At 42.1% G+C, this 25,032-nt stretch overlaps 1 protein-coding gene across 1 annotated transcript in view; it reads right to left on the bottom strand.

Annotated features, from left to right (window-relative positions):
- Positions 1–2,944: 2,944 nt before the first annotated feature.
- The window catches only part of LOC103900910 (multidrug resistance-associated protein 6), a 25,906-nt gene continuing 3,818 nt past the window's right edge, over positions 2,945–25,032 (bottom strand). The window contains exons 5-31 of the mRNA XM_019472660.1: positions 24,633–24,758; positions 23,989–24,050; positions 23,078–23,209; positions 22,275–22,487; positions 21,229–21,406; positions 20,608–20,769; positions 18,919–19,011; positions 18,158–18,361; positions 17,395–17,541; positions 16,616–16,703; positions 16,236–16,305; positions 15,384–15,510; positions 14,737–14,913; positions 14,147–14,314; positions 12,465–12,648; positions 11,923–11,986; positions 11,274–11,394; positions 10,171–10,378; positions 8,769–9,079; positions 7,815–8,014; positions 7,003–7,129; positions 6,293–6,394; positions 5,404–5,550; positions 4,689–4,847; positions 4,281–4,447; positions 3,606–3,800; positions 2,945–3,053 (exon numbers count right to left, since the gene is read on the bottom strand). Of these exons, the coding sequence (XP_019328205.1) occupies positions 2,945–3,053; positions 3,606–3,800; positions 4,281–4,447; positions 4,689–4,847; positions 5,404–5,550; positions 6,293–6,394; positions 7,003–7,129; positions 7,815–8,014; positions 8,769–9,079; positions 10,171–10,378; positions 11,274–11,394; positions 11,923–11,986; positions 12,465–12,648; positions 14,147–14,314; positions 14,737–14,913; positions 15,384–15,510; positions 16,236–16,305; positions 16,616–16,703; positions 17,395–17,541; positions 18,158–18,361; positions 18,919–19,011; positions 20,608–20,769; positions 21,229–21,406; positions 22,275–22,487; positions 23,078–23,209; positions 23,989–24,050; positions 24,633–24,758 (4,041 nt within the window). The remainder of the gene's footprint in view (positions 3,054–3,605; positions 3,801–4,280; positions 4,448–4,688; positions 4,848–5,403; positions 5,551–6,292; positions 6,395–7,002; positions 7,130–7,814; positions 8,015–8,768; positions 9,080–10,170; positions 10,379–11,273; positions 11,395–11,922; positions 11,987–12,464; positions 12,649–14,146; positions 14,315–14,736; positions 14,914–15,383; positions 15,511–16,235; positions 16,306–16,615; positions 16,704–17,394; positions 17,542–18,157; positions 18,362–18,918; positions 19,012–20,607; positions 20,770–21,228; positions 21,407–22,274; positions 22,488–23,077; positions 23,210–23,988; positions 24,051–24,632; positions 24,759–25,032) is intronic.

Below are 25,032 nucleotides of genomic sequence, written 5' to 3'. Positions count from 1 at the left end.
CTCGTTGATCTTAGAGGTCTTTTCCAACCTTAATGATTCTATGATTCTATGAGATGTCAATAAACCCTCTTTAGATTAGTGGATTTTATTTGGACTTTGAGTGGGTAGCTAACGCTGAGCTAAACACAACTGCTCTGTGTACGTTGCACTTAATGCTGCACAACAGCTGTTAAAAATGAATGCTGCAGCAGTGTAGATGGGGCAAGTCCAGGCACTCCTCTGGATCAGCTCTAGACGTTCAGATTACTGGCGGTGTTGGACAGACTTTTATTTCTTACTATTTAAAATTTCTTCAGAGCAACTTACGAAATAGGCTGTTAGCATAGTTCTGAGCCTGCTGTAGTTACCTCTTATGGTAACTGCATAATTCAATCCAATAGTTGAATCTAGGAAGAAATACCTTTGCAAAGACCCAGCAGACCGGTCCTTTTAAACACCGCTTTCTGTTCCTTAAACCAGATTTTCAAGAGAGGGTGGTATCTCCCAAGTATTAACTCCTTTATACATTTTGCTTTAACCAACTTCACATAACTTCCTTGTGATGACTATTAACTTTTTTGTGAGACTTGAGCTCCCAATTTCTCACTTATTTACAGTACCACTTGGACATGAAGTTGGGGACTCTGGCTCATCTGAAACACGTTTTTTTTGCCACATGTAATTTTGGGAATTCCTCTCCTTTTGCCCTTTCAGCACAGCTTGACGTGTGAAAGCTGATGGTATTTTTGCTTGCTCTTACTTTATGCAAGCCAACAGCAAAACTGTGCCCTTTCAAAGATTACCAGTGTGAAAGTATGTTTTGATTATTTTTGCCTTCTGTTGCCTTCTCACTTCATTACCAACTTAGGAACGGAAAGTGAGCATTTTAAAAGATGTTTATATCAGAGATTATGGTATGCTAAAAGATGTCTGTTTCAGGATTACCCAGCAACGTGGGCACTTCTGTTTCTCTTTGACCTCAGTTAAGAAAAAATACCTAACTTATCTCACTAGTTCTAAATGCTCCTGGTTTTGAGACCCATTGATAAACCTTTAGAGTGCTCGTAACTTGTATCTGTTGTTTGGGGGGGGGGTGTGTGTGTGTGTCTCTGCCCTTGAGTGAGGTTTGGAGAGAGCAGAGGGGAAAAAAAAATCGCCTCTTTCCTGGTATTTGGGCAGCAGGAACTGGACTTTGGTATCTTAGGCGCTTGTCCAGCAGACACTGTTAACTGCTCTTAACATGGGTGAAGAGACTACTGAACAGCTGTCGGAGAAGAAACTGCTGGGTTTTGCTGGTCTGGGTTGACTCTTGCCAGTTTGAACTCTCCCATCCCCCCCGTTGCTCCTTTTTATACTGTATTTACTTTAGCTTACTGAAGAGAGCCATTTCAATACTTGATTCTATTTTTATTTCAGCTTTCTAGAAAACGAAGTGCTTTAACGAAAGTCACGGTAAACAGCAGTATCTCACAGTGTGATTTGTTTGTCACATTTTCTTGATGCGATTCCTGAGGAGAGACTTGGGGACAGCTCCGACCACAGCACCTTGGCACTGCATGAAGCCCAGGAAGGCTTTGCTTTCAGCTGTCGTTTTGGTTTGTTAAAGTAACATCTGAAAGATGACCATGCCAGAGGCTCTGTGGTGCCAGGGTGGCATATGCAGGAGGCAAACTTGCACTCAAGAAGAGAAACCAGGAATGAACTGCCAAGTCGACAGGTGAGTCCCTGCTATTTTCCCCATCCGTCAGACTGCCGCACTGCAGGGATCAGAGGAGGACGCTTTCCACCACGCAAATTCCTTGTGGCCAAATTCAATTCGAAAATGTTGGTGTCGGTGTTTGGACATGCTCCACTGTGACCAACTGGTATTTGGCAGCAGGGCTGCTCCAAGCCTTCAAGCAGAAGGAATGATGCTCTGCTGCCCACTCCCAGCCAAGTTACTCTCTCCTGCATCAGCGAGCCCGTGTCTAAGCTGGCTCTCTTCCTCGGTTGTCAGCCCTCTCACAGCGTGATTCACTCGGGCCCCCTCCAAAGCTGACACGGAAGGAGATAGAGTGGATCCGATCCCCAGCTGCGACAACAGGCAGCCCACAGGCAGCCGCGTGCTCTCATGCTTAGTGGCATCCCACCTCCTCTTCCCTATTCCCCCCGTGTTTGTGCACTTCGGGTGACGAGATCCAGCTGCTGCCTTGAGTCCACCCTATCTGTGTAAGAACAGTGCTCAGGTGACTGGTCCTTAAGACATTGGCAAAACACTAAATTTCTTCTGCCTGGAACTTAGGACAAGCTGTGAACAGTTAAGTTTGCTTGCTACCAGTTAAATTCTTGCTTGCTGTCCATAAAATCTTGTTGGCTTTTAAAAATAATCTGTGTAATCTTTAAGTATGGCAGTATATTTGGGCTCCATTTATAGTATAAATTGGAAATGCTGTGGTCTTTTTCTTTTGGCTTGTTTGCTTTTATACCATAAAAGCAACAAGGCGGTTAAGTTCTGACCGGCTCATTTTCAACAGTAGAGTGAGGTTTTGGTATCTGGAAACATAATGAAAATGGAATTGTTAAGTTTCCTACGGAAATGTTCGGAGCGATCGCGTTTGTCTTCCCAAGTCACCGTTACGCGTGATGGAGCCCTGCTTTCCTGGATGGCTGAAAATTCCTTGTTTTGCTTTGCTTGCATGTGCAGCTTTTCCTTTACCTGTCAAACTGTCTTTATCTCAGCCCACGAGTTTTCTCACTTTTACCCTTCCGATTCTCTCCCCCATCCCATTGTGGGGGGAGTGAGCGAGCGGCTGGGTGGGGCTTAGTTGCTGGCTGGAGTTAAACCATGGCACGTCTACTCACTGCAGTTATAGCTCAAACAAGATTTGGTTGAGTGTCAGGCATTTTAGCGTGAAACCAAGATAACTCAATTACGAGATCAATTATTCCTGATAGTGGTGGCATTATGGTACACTCCATGAGTGAGTCATGCAAGGCCTGATTCTTCCATCAGTCTGTAGAACAGTCCCTTCTGAGCTATTAAGTGTTCCAGAGTATCGAATTCAGCTATGCGACCGTTTTCCAAGACCAAAATTCTGTGAACATTAAAACAGAAGTGTAAGCTTGGGGATACACCAGCAGCTGTAATAAACTTAGTTATTTCTACTTATCTCTAAAATGAATTTCAGTACTTGCTTGTTATTCAACCAAGCTTTCCTGCAGCTTTCCAGCTGGGAAACAGCTGTGGGATAGAAACAGGTTTCTGATGAGTGACTATTCAAGTACTGAGTTTGCGGGAGGAGAGTTTTGTGGCAACTGAGACTGGAGTAAGATTTATGAACGTGTATTTTAGCTTTATGATTTTAGGATGAAGTAAAGACCTGTAGCCATGCTTTTGCTGTCAGTGGGGGAAAAAGATGTATGACACAGCATGAAATGCATCATCTGGGAATAAATGATCTTTGATTAACCTATTGGTGCCTAGCTGATATAAGATAGCTCCTACAATTTCTAAAGCAAAGCTTTGAGGGTTAAACAAGAAAAGGACAGAAATGAAATTGCTGTTCACTAACACTCTGTGGTTTGTCTAGTTCACACAGGTTGCCTGTGTCTTCCCTCCTCCTTAGGAAAGCGGCTGAAGATATTACCTGTCGCAGTCCATGACGGTGTTTATCCGGTGAGCTATTGTTAACACTGTGCTGTCTTTGAACTGAGCCCTCAGGGTGGATTGAATCTGAAGATCAGTTTCTAAATCTACTGCTGCTGTGGCCTCATCTAGAATGAGGATTTTGGCTTTCCGAAGAAGTGCTCTGGCCAGACAAAGCAGCTGTTTCTGACCAGTGCTGCAAGTAAGAAAAGGGATGGTAAACTGAGAGCAGTATTATACCCCAGTATAAACTGGGGTCAGAATACATGACTAATTTGAAAATAGTAATGAAAAGGTGATTGTTCCCTTTCCCTGAAAGGGTGATTGAGGCTGGTGGCACTGCAGGTAACAGCATGAAACAACCTAAGGAAATGAAGGGAGTGTATTACTATAGCACCCAGGAGATCTGCACTTGGAACAGGATTCCAGTGTTTTAAGTACTGCACAAACACAAGCCACCACAATGATTAAGTCTCAAAGGTCTTCCACTCGGTGTCTTATGACTTGATTTCATGCTGCTAAACAGGACAATAATGCAGCAATTTGCTGTCTGGGAACCATTTTTTAAAAATTTTATTTTTAAAAAATTAATTAGACTCCTTGTCCCACTAGCTCGATGCTCTCCCAGCCCACGGGCTGGCACTGCCCTGCCACTGTCTTTCTGCAGATAAGGTACCTTAGGTTTTCCCCTTGGTCAGTGCATTTATATTCCAACTGATCCGGCAAATCTGCAACAAAGTTCTTGAGCTGAGTCAGTTCCAAAGCTGTCCAGATGTCTGCATCAGTGTATTGGTTTAATGGGTCGAGATTCATTCTTAGAGAGCCAGAAAACAAAACTGGATCCTGAGCACAGAGACAGTACAAACAACTCCTGAAATGAATTATAAAAATGAGCTCTCCAGTTTTCCCGGCTGGGTGCAAATCTGTGACTAATGCTATATTGAATGGGAGACTAGCGTGGCATAGAGGTTATTTCCAACTTTGAAATTTCTGCATGTCCCTCCTCTCACAGAATCTTTATAAACCCTTCCTAGGTGTTAAGACTTACAACACTGCTGAAGCATTTTGGAAATTAATTTCATACCTGGGGAATGACAGTTATCTTTGTTCTAAGGTCATGGAGACCTAGTTGAGCAATATCTAGTCCATCAACTAGGATCGCTCCTTCTGCAGCTTCCACTAATCGCAGCAATCCCACAGCAAGAGTAGATTTCCCAGCTCCTGTTCTCCCAGTTATGCCAATCTGTAAAGTGCAATGGAAAGCTTTTGGTTTTGATGTTGATCGTTTTCCACAGTTGGACAGACCTGTCATGTAGTTCCTCTTGGCCTTTTGACAAGAGACAGCTTTGCAGGATCAAATCTTCAGGGCTGTTCAAGATTCACGTAGTCTAGCAATACGTTCTTAAAAGGAATTGTTTATAATTTGTAATTGTTTTGTACGAGAAGGAATCTTGAAAGCCTTTGGTGGGAAGAGTAACTATAAGACTCAGCAGCTAGAACAGGGACTTGATGTGGCATTAGATTCAAAAAGTAAAATTCCTTTGCTGTAACTCTGCTAACCCTCTGTGAAATGAAATTTCATTCAGAAGAACATCTACTGTATGCAGCAATCCTGGAAACACTACTTTGTACTAGAAGAGGTGTGCAGTGTGATAGATGGGCTCATACCTTACCGCAGCTTTCACGCTTACAAGTTACTATACCTTGGTGTAGGGCAGGGACTGTATCTGCCCAGATCTGATCACTGCAAAGCACTGTTCACACTTTGTAGCTCTTCTGAAACAAGTGGCTTTGCCTACCTTCTCTTGCCCATTGATGGTTAGATTGACATGCTTCAGTGCCAAGTCCAAATTTGGCCTGTATCGCAAACTATAGTTTCTAAATTCAATTCTTCCTTCAGTGAGCCAAACTTGACCTTGAAGTTTGCCATTCAGAGTCCAGGGTGCCTAAATAGATGAAAACAAACAGCAATGTATAAAGCTGATTTTAATTACCAAATCAACTGGCCATACTGAAACAGGAAGCTTATGAAGACATCTGTGCCAAATTCCCCTGATCTGTTTACTGTTTCCAAAAGACAAAAGGCCTCTAACTTTCATATTGCAAATGTTGACTTTTCATTTTGTGCAAAGATGCCAATCATCTTAACCGAAAATGGGGATAAACATTTGTTTGCATGTCAGAGTTCTGACACTGAGTGGTTCAATAAAAAAAAGATTTATACGCCCCTGTAAACAGGACTGTGAAAGTCCCCTTTAGTAGGATCTTAGATCAGCATATGGAGAAATAAAGATTACAGAACAAAAATGATTGCACTGGAGACTTTTAGTGGCTAAAAGGCTATCTAGCAGCCATCAGTTATCGGAGAGTTGCATCTGAACTCGCACAATAAATACATACTCCAAATATGGGCAGAAACTACAGCTCATTCCATGACTGTTACCAAGTGAGGCTATTTTAATGGCAATCTAATGCTTAACTCTCTTAAGGAAATAACGATGATCAGAGGTTATAAAACAAGCCTAGTCACTTGGATAAAAACCAAATGCTGCAGTTCTTTAAAGGAAACATAACTGGCCTTTTAGACAGGGAAAACTAGGGGGTTTGTCCAGGTGGAACAGAAAAATTACTCGTTTAGTTTGCAGAGATGTTCACCTCCACTAGTAAGGTCAATAGTTTGTTAGCTACCTCCTTAGGAGTCCTCAAGTATTCTCTCACTCTCTCCACAGAAACAATGTTGTTCTCTATTTCTGTCCAGGAGCGCACCATCCAGTTCAGAACACCAGTTATCTAGCAGAAACAGAAGCATTTGGGCAGATAAAGTAAGTTTTGACCTGTACTTGTGAGGTATCTGGTACTTTGTCTTAGTGTTAAGACCTCCTCATCAGCTAATTACTCGAGAAATCATCCCTTAAAAGGCTAAAAAATAACCATGGATCCTTGTGAAAGTTTGTAAAGCCGTGTTTAAAGAGCCTAGCCAGCTCCCCCCATAGCTTCTTCTTAGCAAGTTTATAGAGAATGAAATGCTACTGACTTGGGTGCTAAAACATAGTGTGACTATTTCTTAGGTTGCTGTGTAACTAGTCTACAAGCAGGTAAGACAGACACTGAAGACCATGCTTCAGTTGCTCAGAGCATGCTGTGACTGAAGTATGAGTTCATATGCAGGAGGACAAAGATAGCTGGTGCTTATGTTTATCAGGTTCATTCTCTCTAAGGGGCCATGTGCTCCAGATGCTCTGGGTTTCAGCAATGACAGCAGGGTTTGGTAGGAGAAGGCACCTAGAAAGCCACAGAAATAGTTCATAATTTCTTAGAAATTAAAATGGTAGCAGAAATTAAAATGCAAGTTGCTTTTGATGAAAGGTAAGCATGGTATTACTTCAATGCTGAGTTACCTGAAGAGCACATGAAATGGAGAAGCCAGCAGTTCCTGGACTAAGATCTGTTCTGCCCATTGCTGCAAATAGTGCTGCAAACAACACGATGCCATTGCCTAGAAACTCCAGGTTTGTTGCAAGCCACCTGCAAGAGGAGGAGAGTACAGGGCTGTTGCTGGGTGCCCTCTTCCTTTCTCTCAACAGCATCTATGATGACTTTGCAAAACACTTGCGGAGCTGCTGGGGTACAGGGTGCTCAACAAAGTTCTTGTCACGCCCTGCTTGCTCTTATCCAGCCACCTTGTAGCTCATTAATGGCTCCAGTCTGTCCAAACTGGTTGGCTTATCGTCTCTGTTAGGATTTTCTCCAAGGCCTGTTGGATGACAGCAGCCAGCACACAGCTTCTTGGATGAGCTGGTCTAACATCTCTCACTCCTTCTGGTACTCCTCACCTGTTTCATGACTGGTGGCTGATGGCTCTATTGTCTGATGGGTTCTGCATGCCTCATGCACTCTGTCATGTGATGATGGGCCTCACCAGGCACATACTACAGCTTCCTGCATTTTGGACACCAAGTGATACCTCTAGCTGTGTCAGCATGTGTGTGTGCCTAGCCACACAACAGAGATGGGAGCATACTGGTTGTGTGAGAGGCATGTTGCCAGAGAGGGGCGCAGTGCGAGTAATAATGAAAGAGGCTACCCTACCCCCAAAACACTGCACCACTGTTTCATCTTCTGTGCACCTCCACCCAAGCCCCAAGAGCAGCCATCTCCACTCACCAAAGCCATGGGAATAAACTATTTTCTTTACACTGCAGATTTGTACCTGTCAGCAACTGCTCCAGGGAAGCATATTCGCTGATTCTCATCCACTAGAAAATTGCTCTTCAAAATAAACCTCTCCTGGTCCTTGTAAGCACGGATCACACTGCTCCCTTGGAAAGTTTCTGAAATGTGGGAGTAGATGGGTGACCTGCTGGCAGCCTCTATGCGTCTCAGCTGGCAGGAGGTGGTGACATAGAAATGCTGGTACGAAGGGAAATGGAAGGGGAAGTGATTAGAAGGTTTACGCCTGCATGGAGGTGCTCCACAGAAAATTTGGGAAGGGCTCAACAAGTGCAATAGTATGTACTATTCTGGTGTTATAAAATCTAATGTACAGGTAGGAGATGTCCTTAAAAGGTTAGGTAGCGTTTCTGCCTGTGTTATGTCCTATCTTCATGAAGAATAACCCCATGGTTAGTTAATGCAAAGAAGCCAGGGTAATCCGAACTTGCAAAGCCTCTAAACTCACACTTACTTTCTCCTATAGACCAGCCCTTTGCTTGATGGAGAACAGAGGCGTACTTGCACCCTTACCTGCCCTTCCCTCATGTTCAGTCTTAGCTGACAAAGCATTTGAGGTTTCAGAGCCCAATGGGAGAGCTGCATGGCATACGTGGATATATTAAAAAGCAGGGTAGGAATTCTGGAGGAAAGGAAAAACGCTTTTGGTCTTAATATTGCATTTACACTAATGGAGACAAGGAGTATAGCTGTAGGTAGGATTTGATCTGGACATCAGAAAAGCACAACCCTCTTTGTGAGGTCTCTGGGATGCTTTGGAAGGCTGAGGTGATGTGGAAAGAGCCACTAACATTACTCTTGTTCAGATGCGATTCAAGATCATGAAACTAGTTTCTGCACGTCTCCACTCCTAAGAAATGGAAGGAGGCTTTCTGCAGGGACACGGCTATGCTGCTTCAGCCTCTCCTGTCTGTGTATCTCTCTGAGTTCCTACCTGGAATGCAGCATAAAGAACAGTCAGGGGCACTATAGCCATTGCTGCTCTTGGTGTAGCCACTATAATCACAAGGTAGATCTCCAGCAAGTTGAACAAGAATCCCAGCAAGGACTTCAGCTTGTCAGGGATGACAGAATCAATAGCATCCATTTCTCTGGAGAAGTGGTTCAGCAAGTTTCCAATGGGTGTTTGCTCAAAGAAGACCATTGGGGATCTAGCAACGCTCCTCAGCAGCTGCAGAAACAGCTTGTGTGATGCTAACACGCCACCTAGAAGGACGGCTGCTGTGGAGGCAAATCTGCCAAGGGCTGTAATATAAAAGATAATAATTGTTACTAAGTCTGAACAAACTCACCTTGAAGTTCCCTTTTGCGAGATCATGATTTTCAGTTAGTACTGTGCATGCTGTACTAGTGAAAGGAGTTGACTTTCTCTTTGGTAGCAATTAAGCCAAGCCTCAGAACTGCAGGGTAGACTACCTTTTCTGTTAGGGTAGTTACAGAGGGGCGGAAGACCTTCTAAGCAAACTTGACGGGGCCATGGATTCAGCAACTTAAACCCACAGGACAAATTCTTTATTCTTCACAAAATGAGCTTGACTGGAATTACTTTGAATTATTCAAAGTCTTAGGTTTCCTGCCTACAGACTCACTGTTAGCACAGAAGGGTACCCAACCCTTCCCACTCTTTTCAACTTGTTCAAAGCTTTCTCAATCTTTTGTCACTTGGGCTGACATTTTTCCAGATTTGATTTCTGTCCTAAAACAAGTGATTTTTCTTTTTTTTAAAGAGTGACTGAAAGAATTGTGGCCATTTTTAAAGAGAAAGATTTAAAGAAATGTAGAATTCCACAAGTTCTTCTTTTTCTCTCTCTTTACACTCAGAAGACCTAAACCAAGATTTAATTCAGCATGGAGAAGAGCCACCGCTTGCACTTTGATATGATTAATTTATATTGGAGGAATGGAAAGGGATAAGAGGAAGAAAGATATGCAGAAGATGTTGGATACAAGGGGGCAGGATAGAAAAATAAGGATGTTGTAGTTCTTCCATTGCTGAATGTTTTTTAGGGGCTCAGGTCATTTAGTTCCAGCAGGAAATATAGAGGAAGACACTATTCGTCATGGTTTGCTGAAAGGCACAGGAGACTACTTCTAGCATACCATGAAGTAGAACTTCAGGCTGTAACACCGGAAATATTGTTCAGATCCCTTAGAAATCCTCTCTGTGCGTCAGAGCCTGTAGTTTTCGGTCCCATGCCAAACCTCTAGGGCTGGTGCCAAAAGCCCAGGAGGCTAAGAGCCCGTGGGTATGCACTTGTTTATATTCTGAGAAAACATCCTGGATATGGGAAAGGGAGATGGAAATACAAAGAATTAGGTGGGCAAGTTAAACGAACCTTGAACGACTCCTAGTGCACCAAAGACTCCAGCTCTCAGCTCTGTGTGCTGTTGTGTCCCATTGTGAACAGGGTCATCTGTCCATATGCTGAGCCAGTAACCACGAGAAAATGACACGGCTTGCTGACATGTGAACAACAGAATGATGCACACGCACAGCGGTAAGCCTGTTGCCTTCAGGTAAGCTGCATAAATCGAAGTATTAACCTAGAGCGAAACAATTGGGGGGAAAAATAGGAGAAGAGGTTGGGAGGATCAAGTTTGTTAGCAAGGAAAAGCACCTCTGAAACAAGGAATGATTTATTATGGCATACTTACTCAGTTATATGTCACGGGCCATAGCAACCATGTTAATTCTTTCGTTTTCCTCATGGATGAATAATGAAGCCATACTTAAATAAATCCATGGTGTTAATGAGTGATTATTATCAACTTATGAATGTTATTGCAATAGGCTCGTGTTACTGCTGGAATGCACATAAGGCTTTCCTTATGCCAGGCAGTGGTTTTCATTTGTTGTTGGTGTGAGTGAGAACTATCATGTATCCTGCTGACTGCTTGTGTGAGTTAACTGCTGATCGGCAGAGGTGAGGAGAATCCCAGTCCGGCCAATACTGTGCTTCTCCAGGGGAAGAGCAGCCCCCCTCTGGGGGGTGTCAGACTTCTTACTCTCATCTCTTCTCAGTACCAGTGTGTAGCCTCAGGTATTCGTTTCCTCCCCACGTTTTACTGCTGCTACAATGTGCCCTGAATATGTACCTCATTCATGCCCGACTCCTTCTAGCTGGAATCCCACGTCTGTTTCTTTCCTTTCACAGTACCCTCCTTGCCTCAGCCTTTTGAGGTGTTTCCCTTGGGCACAATGAGAAGTGATGTGCCTCTTTGCCCCTTCCCACCAGCCTCAAGAGTCTGTGGACAGACTCAAGATCACAAGTCCTTTATAATCCGTCCTCTTCTGTCCCTTACCACCACCTCACGCTGATTGCCTCAGCGTGCTTTCCCCCCTTCAGGTCAACTCTTGATTCAGGATCTCTTTCCTCAAGTGGGTCAGTAATAAACCCATGGTATGTGTCCTTGTCTTTACAGAAGGTGCTGTGCTTACCCTGCCATGCTGAGTTTTCTCTCCCTTGGTTAATCTTCCTTTGGTGGCTGCAGCAGTGGTACAGTCTTGACTTACAGGAATGACCTCCCTTCCCATAGCAGAAGATTTGACTGAATCATCACTTCATAAAGAAAACAAAAATCCTTTCAATTTTTAGCCAAGGCAATGCATATTTTAAAGCTGGATCTCCTTACCCATCCACCCCTATATTCATGCCTATTTTGAGGGCTGCAGTTTTCGGGGTCCTCCAGAGTGACCCCAACCATTGTCCATATTTATCACAGGCACGGGGCTCTGTCAAGCTATTAACAAACAGAGGCTTTAAGCATTCACTAGCTGTGGCTGGTTTGAAATGAGTCGGACCTTACAGCCCCACAGCCCCACTGGGAAGTGAACAGCAAGCAAATGTATCAACATGCCTTGTACGTGAGCTCTGAACAAATTCTGCCTCCTTGTGAAATATGGAGAAAATGTTAGTCAACATCCACATTCAAGAGCAGTTTCCTACCTATTCTTGAGTTTTGCTTGTTTGCTCTTATTATTAATTTACAGATCAATCCCAAACCTGTATCATACTCGGAGCCTCCACGTAAGCTTGTATGGGTTTTTGGAGCAAGTTCTTCAGTGTCTGAGACAGCTTTAAGCTTACCTAAAGAGCCTCTCCTGTGATGGACCGTTTCTAGAGGTGATGGTGCCTTTGGTGTCTCCTATAGCTGTGAAATAAATGCATTTTTTCTTCTAAATGCTTTAGAATCCCATTTTGTCCTGTATAGCCTTTGAGAGACTGGTAATATGGAAGAAAGATTCATTACAAAGAATTGTTAAGGGTAGAAATATCAAGGTGAGGCTTGAAGAATAGCACGTATAGTGGGTAATTCTGTTTACTGCATGATTTTTGTCTACTAAGATGGAACTGTTTATTCAAGAACCAATTTTAAGGTGATGAGTAAGCTAATTTGACAGGCATATTTTTCCCCACACAAAGTGACAGCTTACTGTGATTGGATGTCTGCTTTAAATGTCCATAATAGAACAAATGTAAGACTGGCTTTTCCAGTTTTATTCTCTTTTCTCTCTTCCCAACTGTGAACAGCAGCAGGCCACCCCCCCGTTCTTTAATGTTAAGTATAATATTAAGGAAACAACTGACTGATAGAACTAGGAAGAATGATTCCAACTCATTTGGGTTACCTGGAAAACCAGCGCCTGCCTTCTCTTCTGCAGCAATGTGTGAATGAAGAAATTCTGCAAAGGCCCCATTTCTCTGGAAAAGTTCTTGGTAGGAACCAATTTCTGAGATCGTTCCATCCACCAGCAAAACAATGTTGTCCACTTGAGGCAAAATGTTGATTGTGTGAGTCACCAGCACACGAGTCTGCTTGAATAAAGAGAAAACAGTTACAATTGTTCTGGTGTTTCCCTGCTCACTCGAGCTGTTGCAGTCAGCTGTCTTCTGAAGACAGACATGTACTCAGTGTGAGCTATGATTTTTACTAACTTGGAGATATTTTTGTTATTTATTCCTATTACTTCTGACTCTCTCTTTGATGAAGTTTATCTTTGCAGCACAGCTTTGTGCTCATTTTGAAAGTGCAGAACTTGGGAGCGGGAGGGGTGAATCAACTTGCTTTGTGTCACGCACAGCATAGAAGAGTGAGGATGGCTAGTCCCAGGCTAGCACCCTGTGCGTAGGCGGACCTTTTGCTTGGCTCACTGACCAGTTTCGTGTTGTTAATTCCCCTCAGGCTGAAGCTCTTAAGTAGAATGATGTTAATTGAATAGTATGTCACATTTATTGTCACCGATATCAGTATTTCACAATCAAATTTGTGCTTGAAATCTTCATCACCCTGAATGGAGTTAGAGTGCAGCTCCTTGTCATTTAAATTTCTGAGCATATTTGCACAGATAACTGCATGTAGGGAAGGACATAAGAAAAGTAATTTTTCCCTAGATAAAAAATTGGTATGTCATGTATTTCTAATATACAATCAAGCCCTCTGAGTACTGCTTAAGTCTGATACCTTCTTTCTTTGCCAGTCTTTCTATGTTTCAATACAATAATTACATTCTGATACTTGCAACCAATCTACACATGAAGAGAAAGGTATTTGTAATCAGACATGTCTGTTTTAATTGGACTTTCTAATGAAAGAAATTACCTATTTTCCTTCTACAATGTGAAATTGAATCAAGTATTTGTAGGCAATTTATACCATGAAACAAACAGAGCTGCTGTAGCATCCCTTCTCTTGTAACCACATTTATTATCCAGATTGCTTGACAGCAGAGAAATACCAAGGAATAACAAAACACAACCAATGCAAAAAAGAATGGAAGAGAAGTGTTTAACATGGATTTTAAGACTGAAATTTAAGTGATGACCATTAGGGTGATGAGAACTGTAAAGGTGCCACTGAACTATTCAAAAGTGATAGCATTAGACGTTATGATAAGATACAATGAGCTGGAAGAGATCAGACAGCTCTTCCTAATTATACTAGAAGTAAATCTCAAAAAGGGAGAAGGATAATGTCGACGGAAAACCAAAGAACTATAAGCTTGCTGTAGAAGTAAGGCTGGAACTAGGCACGTGGTTTGCATGAGGATTAAGACAGTCTTTCAGGAGAACCTAACTTTTCAGTCTTCCGCCTCTTAGGTGAGATTCACTGCAGGACTTCCATGTGCTGTGTGGACTGCAGAGGCTACCCATTCCACTTCCACTGTTGTTAACGGTAGTACCTGCTGCCACTAGCAAAAAAGAATTTGGGAGTCTTTGATACAGTGAGTAACCCACCTTACTGGAAACGTTTCAGGGCCCTGATAATTGCATACATTTTGCGATCTTTTACAGTTCAGGATTTATAACACACCTTGTCCTTCAGTAAGCCATTGCGTCCAAGAACATGTTCAAAAATGTGCTGTCCAACATGGGCATCAACAGCCGAGAGGGGGTCATCTAGAAGGTAAATCGAAGCCTTCTGGTATACGGCACGAGCAAGGTTCACTCTTTGCTTCTGCCCTCCAGATATATTTATTCCCTGTAAAAATGTATTGACACTGTTTATTCCAAAGCTACAGCATATTTGGCAACTGTTGGCTCCATTTCACACTGAGGTTTTATGACTTCCTTATTTTTAAATCAGTGCTTCTCTCCCTTTCTCCAAATAGGGCTCTTGAGATGCAGAGGCAGATTCTATTGAGCAACTCCACTCTCCTGCAAAAGAGGACCCAGGAATGACCTGGATTTGTTGATTTTGGCTTAAGCATCTCTCGTATCTCTGGTTAGGTTAACTGTCAGGAGGTGGGCTTCAAACCCCGTTAAATCATGGCCCGACTTTTCAGAAATTACTGAGCATCTGCCTCCTGCAAGTTTAGTCCTTTTGTAGGTGTTTTAAGCAGGACGCCCAAAGTTGTAGCTACTCATGGAAAAGTTGGTCAAAATATAAACCTAAGCCAGTACCTTCTCTCCTATTTCACTCTTCTGCCCTGCAGGGAAGCTCTCCAAATCAGGTTGCAGTGCACAAGCATCTATCACTCTGTTGAACCATGTTTCATCCATCTCTTTCCCAAAGAGAATATTATCTTCCACTGAAGCATTTTGTATCCAAGCTTGCTGGGGGACATAAGCTGCGGTGCCCTATAAAAATGGAAGTGGAAGAATGTTCACAATCTTTTTCATAAGCTCAACCTGACACTGTGGGGACCCGTCTTTGAAGAAAAACTCTCCCAGTTAGCTTTATAGAAATCTGGAATGATCATCACTGTTGACAAGTCTCAGAGGGCTTTACAAAATATGAGTCTGCACTTTCATTATCTTACAGAGAAGGAAACAGGTGACGTGATTTACCACAATGCCACTTGAGCTCACTGTCAGAGTGGGAAATGGAACTGGATCTTTGAAGTCCTGTTCCAGTTCCCATTCCTGAGAGCCAGGCTCATCCAAGAGGTCTTAAGCACCTTCAGATAATTAAATGCAGGCTGCTACATACAGTCTTTGTTAAAATTCAGCAGTAAATGGGTTTTCATCAAGTACTTGATGCCTTGGTTAATAACTTACTGTTCCTGAAGACAGCCTAATTAGAAGCAAATGCTCAGGGGAAAATTTACCTTCATGGTCACGCAGCCGTCTGTCTTCTCCAGCTCACCAAGTAACGCTGACAGCAAGGAGGACTTTCCAGCACCCACCTGGCCAACTACAGCAAGCAAGGAGCCTTGGGGCACGGTAAGATCTATCCTATAGAGAAAAGATTAGTCTATTGTCACCTCTTAGATACACTGCCTGAAAAGAAAATGACCAAAATTCTTGCTATTGTCTTGTAGCAATAAAAATGTACCAACTAAACCCCCTAATTTCATACTTGAGGCCTGAGGTGCACCGGGTTACTCTTCCTGTCATGATGACTTTTTGCAGCAGAACATGAGTCATCCCTTCAAAGACACCTCCAACCAGAAAGTCTTCATCCACATCCCCATCTGAGTTTCAAACCCAGATCCGAGACGCAGGTTCCCACTCTGGAGATAGGCCAGCCCAAAGCACTGGATTTAAAACATTCCTGAACATCAGAACTGTTCAACACCGTTTCTTCTCTAAAACTGCAATGCCTTTTGAAATAAGCATGTACTGATGTCATATATAATATCTGTGTACCATCAATTCTACTTTTTTTACTGAAATTACTGTAATTTCATATTTGGACAAGAAAATTGTGTAAAGAAAGCAGTCTCCATGTATTAAGGCAACATCCAGATACAGGTACCTTCCCATTTATGTGCTCCCAAGCATAAAAGCAAGATTACGTTTTGTCTGACTTTATAATTTTTAGAATTCAACATTAAATATGAAGCAAACTCAGAAGCCTCCAGATATTCCACGCTGGTTTCACTTAGGCCCTGAGGAATTAGTTCATTCAGCATCCACCCTGACCTACAGAATTGAGATGACTAAGGGTAAGTCTGTACCTTCTAAGACAAGGAGAAATTTCTTTGCTCCAGCAGAAAGTCCCATTTCTTATGGTGATACCTGCCTGTACTAAAATATAAAGAGAAATAGAATGCTTATAAAGTCAAAGGTAGGTACAGAAATATCCCTATTTATGTGACTTTATGTTTCAGTGTGTATTTATATTACATAAAATGAACCTTATTACATAAAATGAACCTTAAGTATGAAAAGAAGGGGTTAATTACCAGATTAGATTTCATTGTTAGAAATAAATAGGCCTGAGAGACAGTAAGGGGCAAACATTTTTCTCTCGAGTATGATAGGCACCCTAAGAGTGAAAGCTGAACAATGGAAGCTACTCCTCTTGTAAGACAACAATGCTAACACAAAAGCTTACCACAGTCAGAAGTGTTTCTGCTTGAGTTCTCAGGATTCAGTTCGTCCAGATTCAGAAAAGCTGCTAAGCGGTTTAAAGAAACTTTGGCCTGAAATGAAGAAGCACACAAAAGAATAAGATTTAAAATAGAAAGGAAGCTAAGACCCATGACTAGGTGCTATGTTGCAGATGCTGTAGGCTTAGATGGACAAATGCAGCTCTTCCTTATGTTAACTGCCTTTATTTCCACTTAGCTTAGCAAAAAACCATATTCTTCCCCGTGTTTTCTGTTCACACAGTGAAATTGGTGCTTTTTTCTCCAATTCTTCCTGCAATCTTTCCAGTGATTGCTTCTGTACATAAAGAGTTGTGACAGTCTTCTTGGGGTGCAAGAGGGAAGTGCAATTTCCCAATTTCTTACTGGTCAATGACTTGCTTTTCTCTCTGGCCTGGGCTAGCAGGGTTTCCGCTGATCTCCCATGGAGACTTTGCTCCATCTATTCTGATTTCTGTGATTAGAAACAGAACTGGAAGCACCTCTGAGATCTAATGGTCCTTGTCATTCACTCCAAAAGACTTAAGAGTTGTTCTTGGTGACTATTTTGTCAATATATGGAGCCTTTCTGAAAAACAGTACTACAAAGTACCTTTAGCTGCAAGTCCTTGCACTTCACTGTTTTACAATAGCAACTAAATAGCTAGCCCTGACGTTCAAAGCCCTAAGAAATCCCTACCTTTTAATGATGATATGTAAAAAAACACTTATGGCCAAAGAAAAAGGAACATAGCCTGCAGTTAACCTGGACAGCAGCATTTATGGAGAAGGGCAGGAAGGAGTGCGCAGTGTTGAGAATGTTGATCAGTGTTAAAGATACAAAGGCCTTCTGAGCATCCAGGACGTGTGTGTTATCCACCAGCGTGTAGACAGCAAACATGAAAAACGCAATCTGAAAGGGAGCAAAGGAAAAGCAAACCATTTGCTTCAGTCAGGGAAGAGAATGGTTCAAGGGCGACAGGCCTTTTCCTAAAGACTCTGGAACCCATTTAGTTAAATCCAGGCTATCACCCATATACGGGGTACCCATCCTGCAAATATCATAGGCAGAAGTCTTGCACGTTGGTGACAAAACCAAGTCTGATCATTTGACGTTTGTTCTGCTTTAAGGAAGTTTTGATGCTGCAACCACAGCAAGGTGAAAGCACAGCCATTTCCCATTGAAAACACATATGGCTGAGCTGCAACAGCAAGTGCAAAAGTGGCTTGTGCTGCTGCTGACTGTGCCGTGAACCTGTAGCTGGAGGTCTGCAGGTGGTTCTTGCAAAGCAGGCTCAGTCTGCCTGGAGCACACTGCCAGACCAGGTGACTTGTCCATGGAACTGTTAGGACAGCGTAAATGTCTGTGTGGCTGATTCCACTGGGGCTCAGCAACTCCTGTGAGACCACCAGCTCCTCTGGGCAGACATTATCTTTAGCTGTCTCACAGGAAAAATCTGTCCAGACAGGAGTACAAACAGAAATGGAAGTAATAGCACGTGTTTTATGTAGGAAGGTGAACCACTCACCAGGAAAGTTGATGAATGGAAAGAAGCTAGAGATGCTGAGAAGAGAATCTGAGATCTTTTTAGGGCCTGAAGTTCTTGCTTCCGGATACCGAGCACTTTCTCCATGAAGGTTTTCTCCCAGCCATACAGTTTGATTACTTTAATGTTGCTGAGAATGGCATTGGTGAGTTTGGCCCGCTCATCTTTATGTTTCATCTGGGTCTCCTGTAATAAATGTTTGAGTTTTATCATTTAATAGGTTCAATGTTTAACGGTGCAATTATTCTGAAAAAACACCTTATGAATTCTGACGAAATTTTCCTGCAGTTCAGCTGTGTATACTGTTTTGCTTATGAATCTTCCAGGCTGGGAAATATTTTGCTTTTCATCTTCAGAGCTTTATTTTTACTGGCAATACATAAAAAACCACAGAAAAGGTGGGTAAACAAGATAAAAGACTGAACATGCAAGAGCTTACTCTAAACTTCAAGAAACTTAGCATGCTTCGAATCCTCCTATGTTCCTTCAGACAGTCATCGTCAGCATGAATAATAAATACTAAGCCATCACTTGATGTTGAATGTTAGTGACACGCTTCAGTACAATACCTTTTTTTTTTCTCTTCCCCCCCAACATGCATGCCTACTGTAATCATCAGTAGCCTTGGGTTCCATGTGATCCTTTCGTGGAAGAGCATGGCAGCCTTTAACTTGGATTTAAAAGTAGTATCCTAGCATAATTCAAGTCAATAAACCACTTCATTTTTATGAAGCAAAATGTACCTGAAACTGACTCCTCTTCTTGGTGATCACGAAATTCAGAGGCAAAAGAAAAAGGAATACAGCAATCGAAGTCAAGGCAGATGGCCCAAGAAGCTGCCAGGAGAGAAAAGGAAAGGGGAAGAAGTTCTGGTGATGACTAGAAACAACTGTTTTCTATTCCCTTTCGTTCACCTTCCCTCTTATTTGAACTTATACCTAATATCCGTCATGGCTAATGCTTTAATCTTGCCTTTGCCTTTCCTGGGAATTGTGCTCCCTAAGCACTGTGGATTGTTAACTCTCCAGGCAGGGTAACTCCTGTCATCATGCTGTGATGAATTTGTTTGCTTCCCTTTTAGGAACTAGATTAGTGCTGAAAGCGATCCAGAAGCATGCTGGCAATTCAAGTAATTTCTCTTTCTTCCCATCTGTTCTTGGATGTGTTAAGGAGGACATCTTTTGGCTGGCATAAGTAAGTGACCCGAAACAAAACCGGGTTTTGTTTAAAAAACAAACTCAAACCCTCAACAAACTATTCTTGCAGCATAAAAAAACCCAGCTTGTCTGAATTTACATCAACTAGTGAGATGAAATGGTAGCATTATACTGTGCCACATACTCTTGGGACAGCTCTTGGATACCAGGGTTCATAATGACTTGCGTATCAAAATAGAGAGCTTGTTTCTCATGGTTTAGTTACATCTCTCTACAGACAGCTTACATTTGCTAGAGAGGTGAGTGCTGGTACACACAGAGAGATAAAAGTATTCTCTACACAAATGGTCTATGAACACTAGCAAACAAAGTGTTAATTTTGCTCCAACTACATGCAACCACATTCAGCTTGTCAACGTGGCTAGAAAAGGGATGATGATTTTTCAACAGTCTATAGCATGGCTACTAATTTTCCAAGGTCATAGTATCCTGCCAGGCACAAGGCACAGTCCATCCTGGTTAGCAAAGGAAGGTCTCAAACGCCTCTGGAAAGCTCCTGGGAATCAGCTGTCTCTATAGTGCTCATACTCCCATTTGGTGTGCTGCCAAAAACAGGGACTAAGAAATAGGACTTTATCCTGCTCAGAAAATGCCATACATTGAATTAGGGGAAAAAAAGGATCTTTTAGATTATCCTCTTTTATTTATAATTCAGGTTTTGTTCTCTCCTTGCTAAACTCCTTGATACCTATGAAATTCAATGTATCCAATACTCTTTTTGAATATCATATAACTTTGCTTCAAACGGTTTCACTGATCTTGTGGTAATCAGGCTTCAGGATGAGGTACGTCAAGTTGCTATTTCAATCCATTCCCCTTTATGTTCTGTAACTGTGCTGAGGAGCTGGAACTGGACTCTCAGCCTGCACTGGGCTACCACATTTTCTACCACATTTTGGTTGAAAAGAGAGGAAAATTTGAGGCAGAAATTTATCAGTCAGCTCAGAATAATCATACTCACAGTCTTTTCCCTAAAAAAGACTGAATGCTGAATACACAGGTGAGAAGATGAAGTGAAGGATCAGGTAAGAATTCTGTACCAATAAAAATATCTTCTAAAAAGAAAAGTGAATCCACCATGCTACAGAGCTAAGAAAAATATGGTAACTTCAGGTTATTCAGACCAGCAAAGCTCTAAGCAGAATTTTGAAAGCTCCTCTTTCCTTTGATACCTAGAATAGAAAGGGATTGATAAGTATTGTCATCATATTTTACCTGCCACAGGAAGACAAAGCAGATGATAATCCGAATAGGAGCAAGCCAGGTCCCATTAAAATAGATAATCAGATCCATTAGCTTTTGGACATCAACAGATACGAGATTAACAATTTCACCTACTGTTGCTGCTTTCCTTGATGCACTTGACATAACCAGGATCTAGACAGGGTAGAGAAGAAAGGAAAGGCATCATCAAACAACAGCTTTGGTCCAAAAACCAAACAACTTTCTTTTCCTTATAAAGAAAGAAAAAGAAGAGATGGAGAAAAATGTCAAATCCTAGGTACTGAAAACACACTGTTGCCTGGGATATGTGACTTCACTTTAGGATGAAGAATTTACTCCTTTTCCCAACCATAATCTACAGCATAAGAAAGTTTATGTTGCTTTTTCCTCTTTCCTTTACTTGGCTTTTCCTTCAGAGGCAAGATCTGAAAAAACAAACAGTAAAATACCTCCCACATACTGTTCAGAGATGAATATAGCACAGAATCACATCCTAAAAGTAGTTTCTAGTAACATCTCCCCTGACATGTTAAGAACAATATACCAACAATGTCGTAACTACTAATCTAGGGCTAGAAAAAAATGAAGCTGAAAAGGAAGGTGCAGACTCACCTTCCTGTACACAAGCCCTGTTACTGCAGTTTTCAGTCTCAATCCCAGAACAAGACACATGTACATATATCGTTGTTCAAACAGAGTCTGGAGACAAGCCAAAAGGAACATAGTGAAGGCATAGAAATAACCGTGCCAGCTAGGTGCTTCTTGATCTTCAATGAACTCCAGGAAAAGGCTGCAAGACAGGAGCAAAATGTTGATGAATCCATGTAGAACTGATGAAATATCAGACACACAAAAATGCAGAAAAACCAGGGATTTTTCTGTATTCTCTCTGGCTGATGTTTATCAGTAAAATAGCAGTAGAGTTGGAGAAACTGCTGAGTATCCTATGTCTTATAGTATCCTGATTTTTAGCCACTCTTGGTTTTGAAGCAATCTCTGATCTCAGCATCTTCTCAGGGGAGACCTCATTTTCAGTGTTAAGAATGGCTCCTGAATTTCATGAATTTGTCAGAAATATGCAAATTGGGAGCCATAATCTAAGGAAGTCATTGACATTTCCAGAACTTCTCTTAACCTAAGAAGTGATTTTGCCCTTGAAAATATACTGTAATGCAGGTTTGTGTTGTATCAACACAATCCACAAAGCATTATGTCAACTGACTAAAGAAGCTATTTAAGATGCGTAGGATGCACAGATGTGCTCTTTATAATTAGTCAGGGAACACGGAGCCTTAAGACTACAGCAAGTGGCTGACAGCCTGTGCACATGATATGATATGTAAAACCATCAAATAACTCGCTCCTGTTCTAGTAAAGTTGTCAAAAGGCTTAGTGCAGCCTGTTCTTTCCACTGTTGGAATACAGCAGTGGAGAAACTGTGCACAGCTTTAGACAGTGGTTTGTTTTTTTTCCCCCACTGAATTGACTGTGGGCTTAGCACAAATGACAATCCAGCTCTTTTCATCAGCAATAGGAGATTTCAAAAGATGTGTTTGTGTGTCCACCTCTGCAGGTGCTGGCCTACACATCTCTGTGTGAGCTCATGCACACAACAATCTTGTACATGTGATAGAAATACATTATAAATATGCACATACCTCAGTAACTTTGGGATGGAGAACAAGAAGACATCACAGATAACTAAGCAGACAGTGCTGAGAAGGAAATAGGTTCCAAACATGCTCCAAAACACTTTCAGTAAGGGCCTGCTCTGACTGTGCTCTGATTGCAGTAGAACCTCTGTCTCTTCAGCTTCTGCTATGCCAGTTTCACTCTTCTGACCCTTTTTAAATGTAGCAGACTGCGTTTTTCTAAAGAAAGAAACAATGAGAAAGCTAGCTACAATTGGAGAAAGCTTGGGGATCTCGTGCTTTCAAAAAAATCATTAAATATCTCACACTGGGTCTCGTGCCATGTCCAGTATAAATGCTCATCAAAAAATGATCCCTCACAAAAAACTTACAGTTCCGTGCTTCCAAGATTGGAAGGATGTTCTCCAGATTTCAACACTTAAAGTCAGATTTTGCACAAAGGAACTCACGCACTGAGTGCTCACCCACTGAAAAGTAAAGACCCCCAAGTTTTCATAGCAGAGTGTTACTTGGACCACTTTATGTACACTATCCTTTTCTCCTTCTTGTTTAACAGACAAATAATTCAGTGGGATTGAATCTTTCAACCATTCTCTTATCCAGATAGGAAGCACCTAGCAGAGCTTGTGTTCAGAGCCTGAATATGTGCTGAAGCAGTCTGTCTAGCACTCTGTGGGGAATGGAGGGGATTAAAGCCTGTTCTGAGATGGCACACCAGCACCTGTGAGCGTATTTGCTTATGTCATCTAGAGGCAAGAGAGAAACTGCCTAGCTGAGCCCATGACACATTCTCTAGATCAAGGACTCACTGCTGGCTTCTGCTATGACACTTCTTCCACTCTCTTTCAGCCCAGGCAACAATTTCTTCAGAGGAGTCCTCTTTCCTCACTGGCCACAAGTCATCCACTCCCAAGGACTGCTGACAGCCTTTCCAGACAAGCCTGGGGAACACACAGACTGCTGTAAGGTAAGCACAGAAGGATTTGTTGTGCACATAACGTTTTCAAAACAGTTGGGCTTTAAGTTAGTGCACCACAGTGAGCATATAGGGACTTACTTACATAAAACACTACTCGGGACTATGCTTTCCCAGAATAAATATGAAAGTTCAGGAACAGCAGTTTTGCTTCAAATTCCTTTGCTATCTTCTGTCAACATAATGAGGAATTGCCAGGAAGCCCTAATTTCTAGTCCATACTGAGAGTTGGGTCTTGGACAGTGGAGGACAAAGTTCAGTGAAACACAGATGAGGTCTTATCATTGCGGACGTTAGGCCCAAGGTATGTAATCATTTTACTTCTGAATGCTAAGCAGCAGGCTGGGCCAATGTCCTCATTCACTATTTTCCCCTTGCCCAGAATTTGTTACGGGAAGGTCTGGCAGGCAGATAGGGCTGTGGTTGGTGTACAGTGATCTTTTGAGATTGCTGAGGTCTATTTCAAGATTGGGAGGGCACTGGAGGGGTAGTTGGAAGGGGGAAGAGAATTATCTAGAATCACAAATTTGTGTTTTGAACTACTTTGAGAAAAGTAAGTTAAATTTTCGTAATTTGATCTTGTGAGAATACCTCAAACCCCTAGAGAAAGAATTTAAATCCTCACTGCATAAGCTAACTTGGGGGCTGAGATATTTCCTACTGGCTCTCATCTACATCCTCTCTCATGCTGCTGTTTTTTTCTGATATTCTAGCAAAACCACATCTTTTTCTGTGTTTTCTTACCCAGAGAACCACCCGTATGTGATTCTGGAAAGAAAAGAGGTGCTGGCTTCTGGACACTGATTCTGATGGGAGGAAAAACATGGGTGATATTTATATATAGAAAAGGGCACGTGTCAGATGAATATAATCCCCTTCTGTGCTTCCCCAGGAAAAGCAATCAAAAAGTTATACACACCCCATTCATTGACCCTGACAGTGTAAATGTATTGTGGAGGATCAATGGGATTGGGAGACTTTGGAGAATTAGACTTTGAATAATGTCTCAGATGGAGGAACAAAGAATATAATTCTTCATACCCAAAGACATTTATTTTCTGAAGCACCGAGCTCTGCCATACTCATACCTCAAATAGAGTACTGCTGCACAGGAGAGCATGGGGAAGCAATATAAGCCCTATCTACTGGTTTCAATGAAAATAAACACGAGTATGGATAGAAGAGGTTTTTAGTTTTTCAAAACATACATAGAGAGACAAAGTACTGTTATCTCAAATTCTGCCGGTTACCTTTTAAAACCGTCAGCCTTTATACAGAATGATGCATTTTACATCTCCCAGATACTCATGTTCCTGTGTATCCCCATAAATTTAAATTCCTGTTTGAGCAATGAAGCAACATATTATGTAAAGCTACATTATACTTACAGGAGCGTTGACAGCTTTAGAGAAGAAGGGAGGGTTATCAACTAAGCAGAATAACACAAGTTCTCCTAGCACCAGGCTAGCATAAAGGTAAGTTGTAACGTGGTGGAAATGGTCTTCCAGGAAGCCCTACGAAACAGAATACTATTGAGAATGAGGTAAGAACCTTCATGTGTGTGCTGGTTTTGGCTGGGATAGAGTTAATTTTATTCACAGCAGAAAGTATGGGCATATGTTTTGGATTTCTGCTGAAAACAGTGTTGATAACACAGGGATGTTTTTGTTACTGCTGAGCAGCACTGACACAGAGTCAAGGCCTTTTCTGCTTCTCACCCCACCCCACCAGCGAGTGCTGGGGGTGCACAAGAAGCTGGGAGGGGACCCAGCCGGGACAGCTGACCCC

Source organism: Aptenodytes forsteri, unplaced genomic scaffold (assembly GCF_000699145.1).
Source record: "Aptenodytes forsteri isolate BGI_AS27 unplaced genomic scaffold, ASM69914v1 Scaffold84, whole genome shotgun sequence".
Lineage (NCBI taxonomy): Eukaryota > Metazoa > Chordata > Aves > Sphenisciformes > Spheniscidae > Aptenodytes > Aptenodytes forsteri.
Note: the sequence above shows the minus strand (reverse complement) of the source record. Positions and strands in the feature narration are given on the sequence as shown.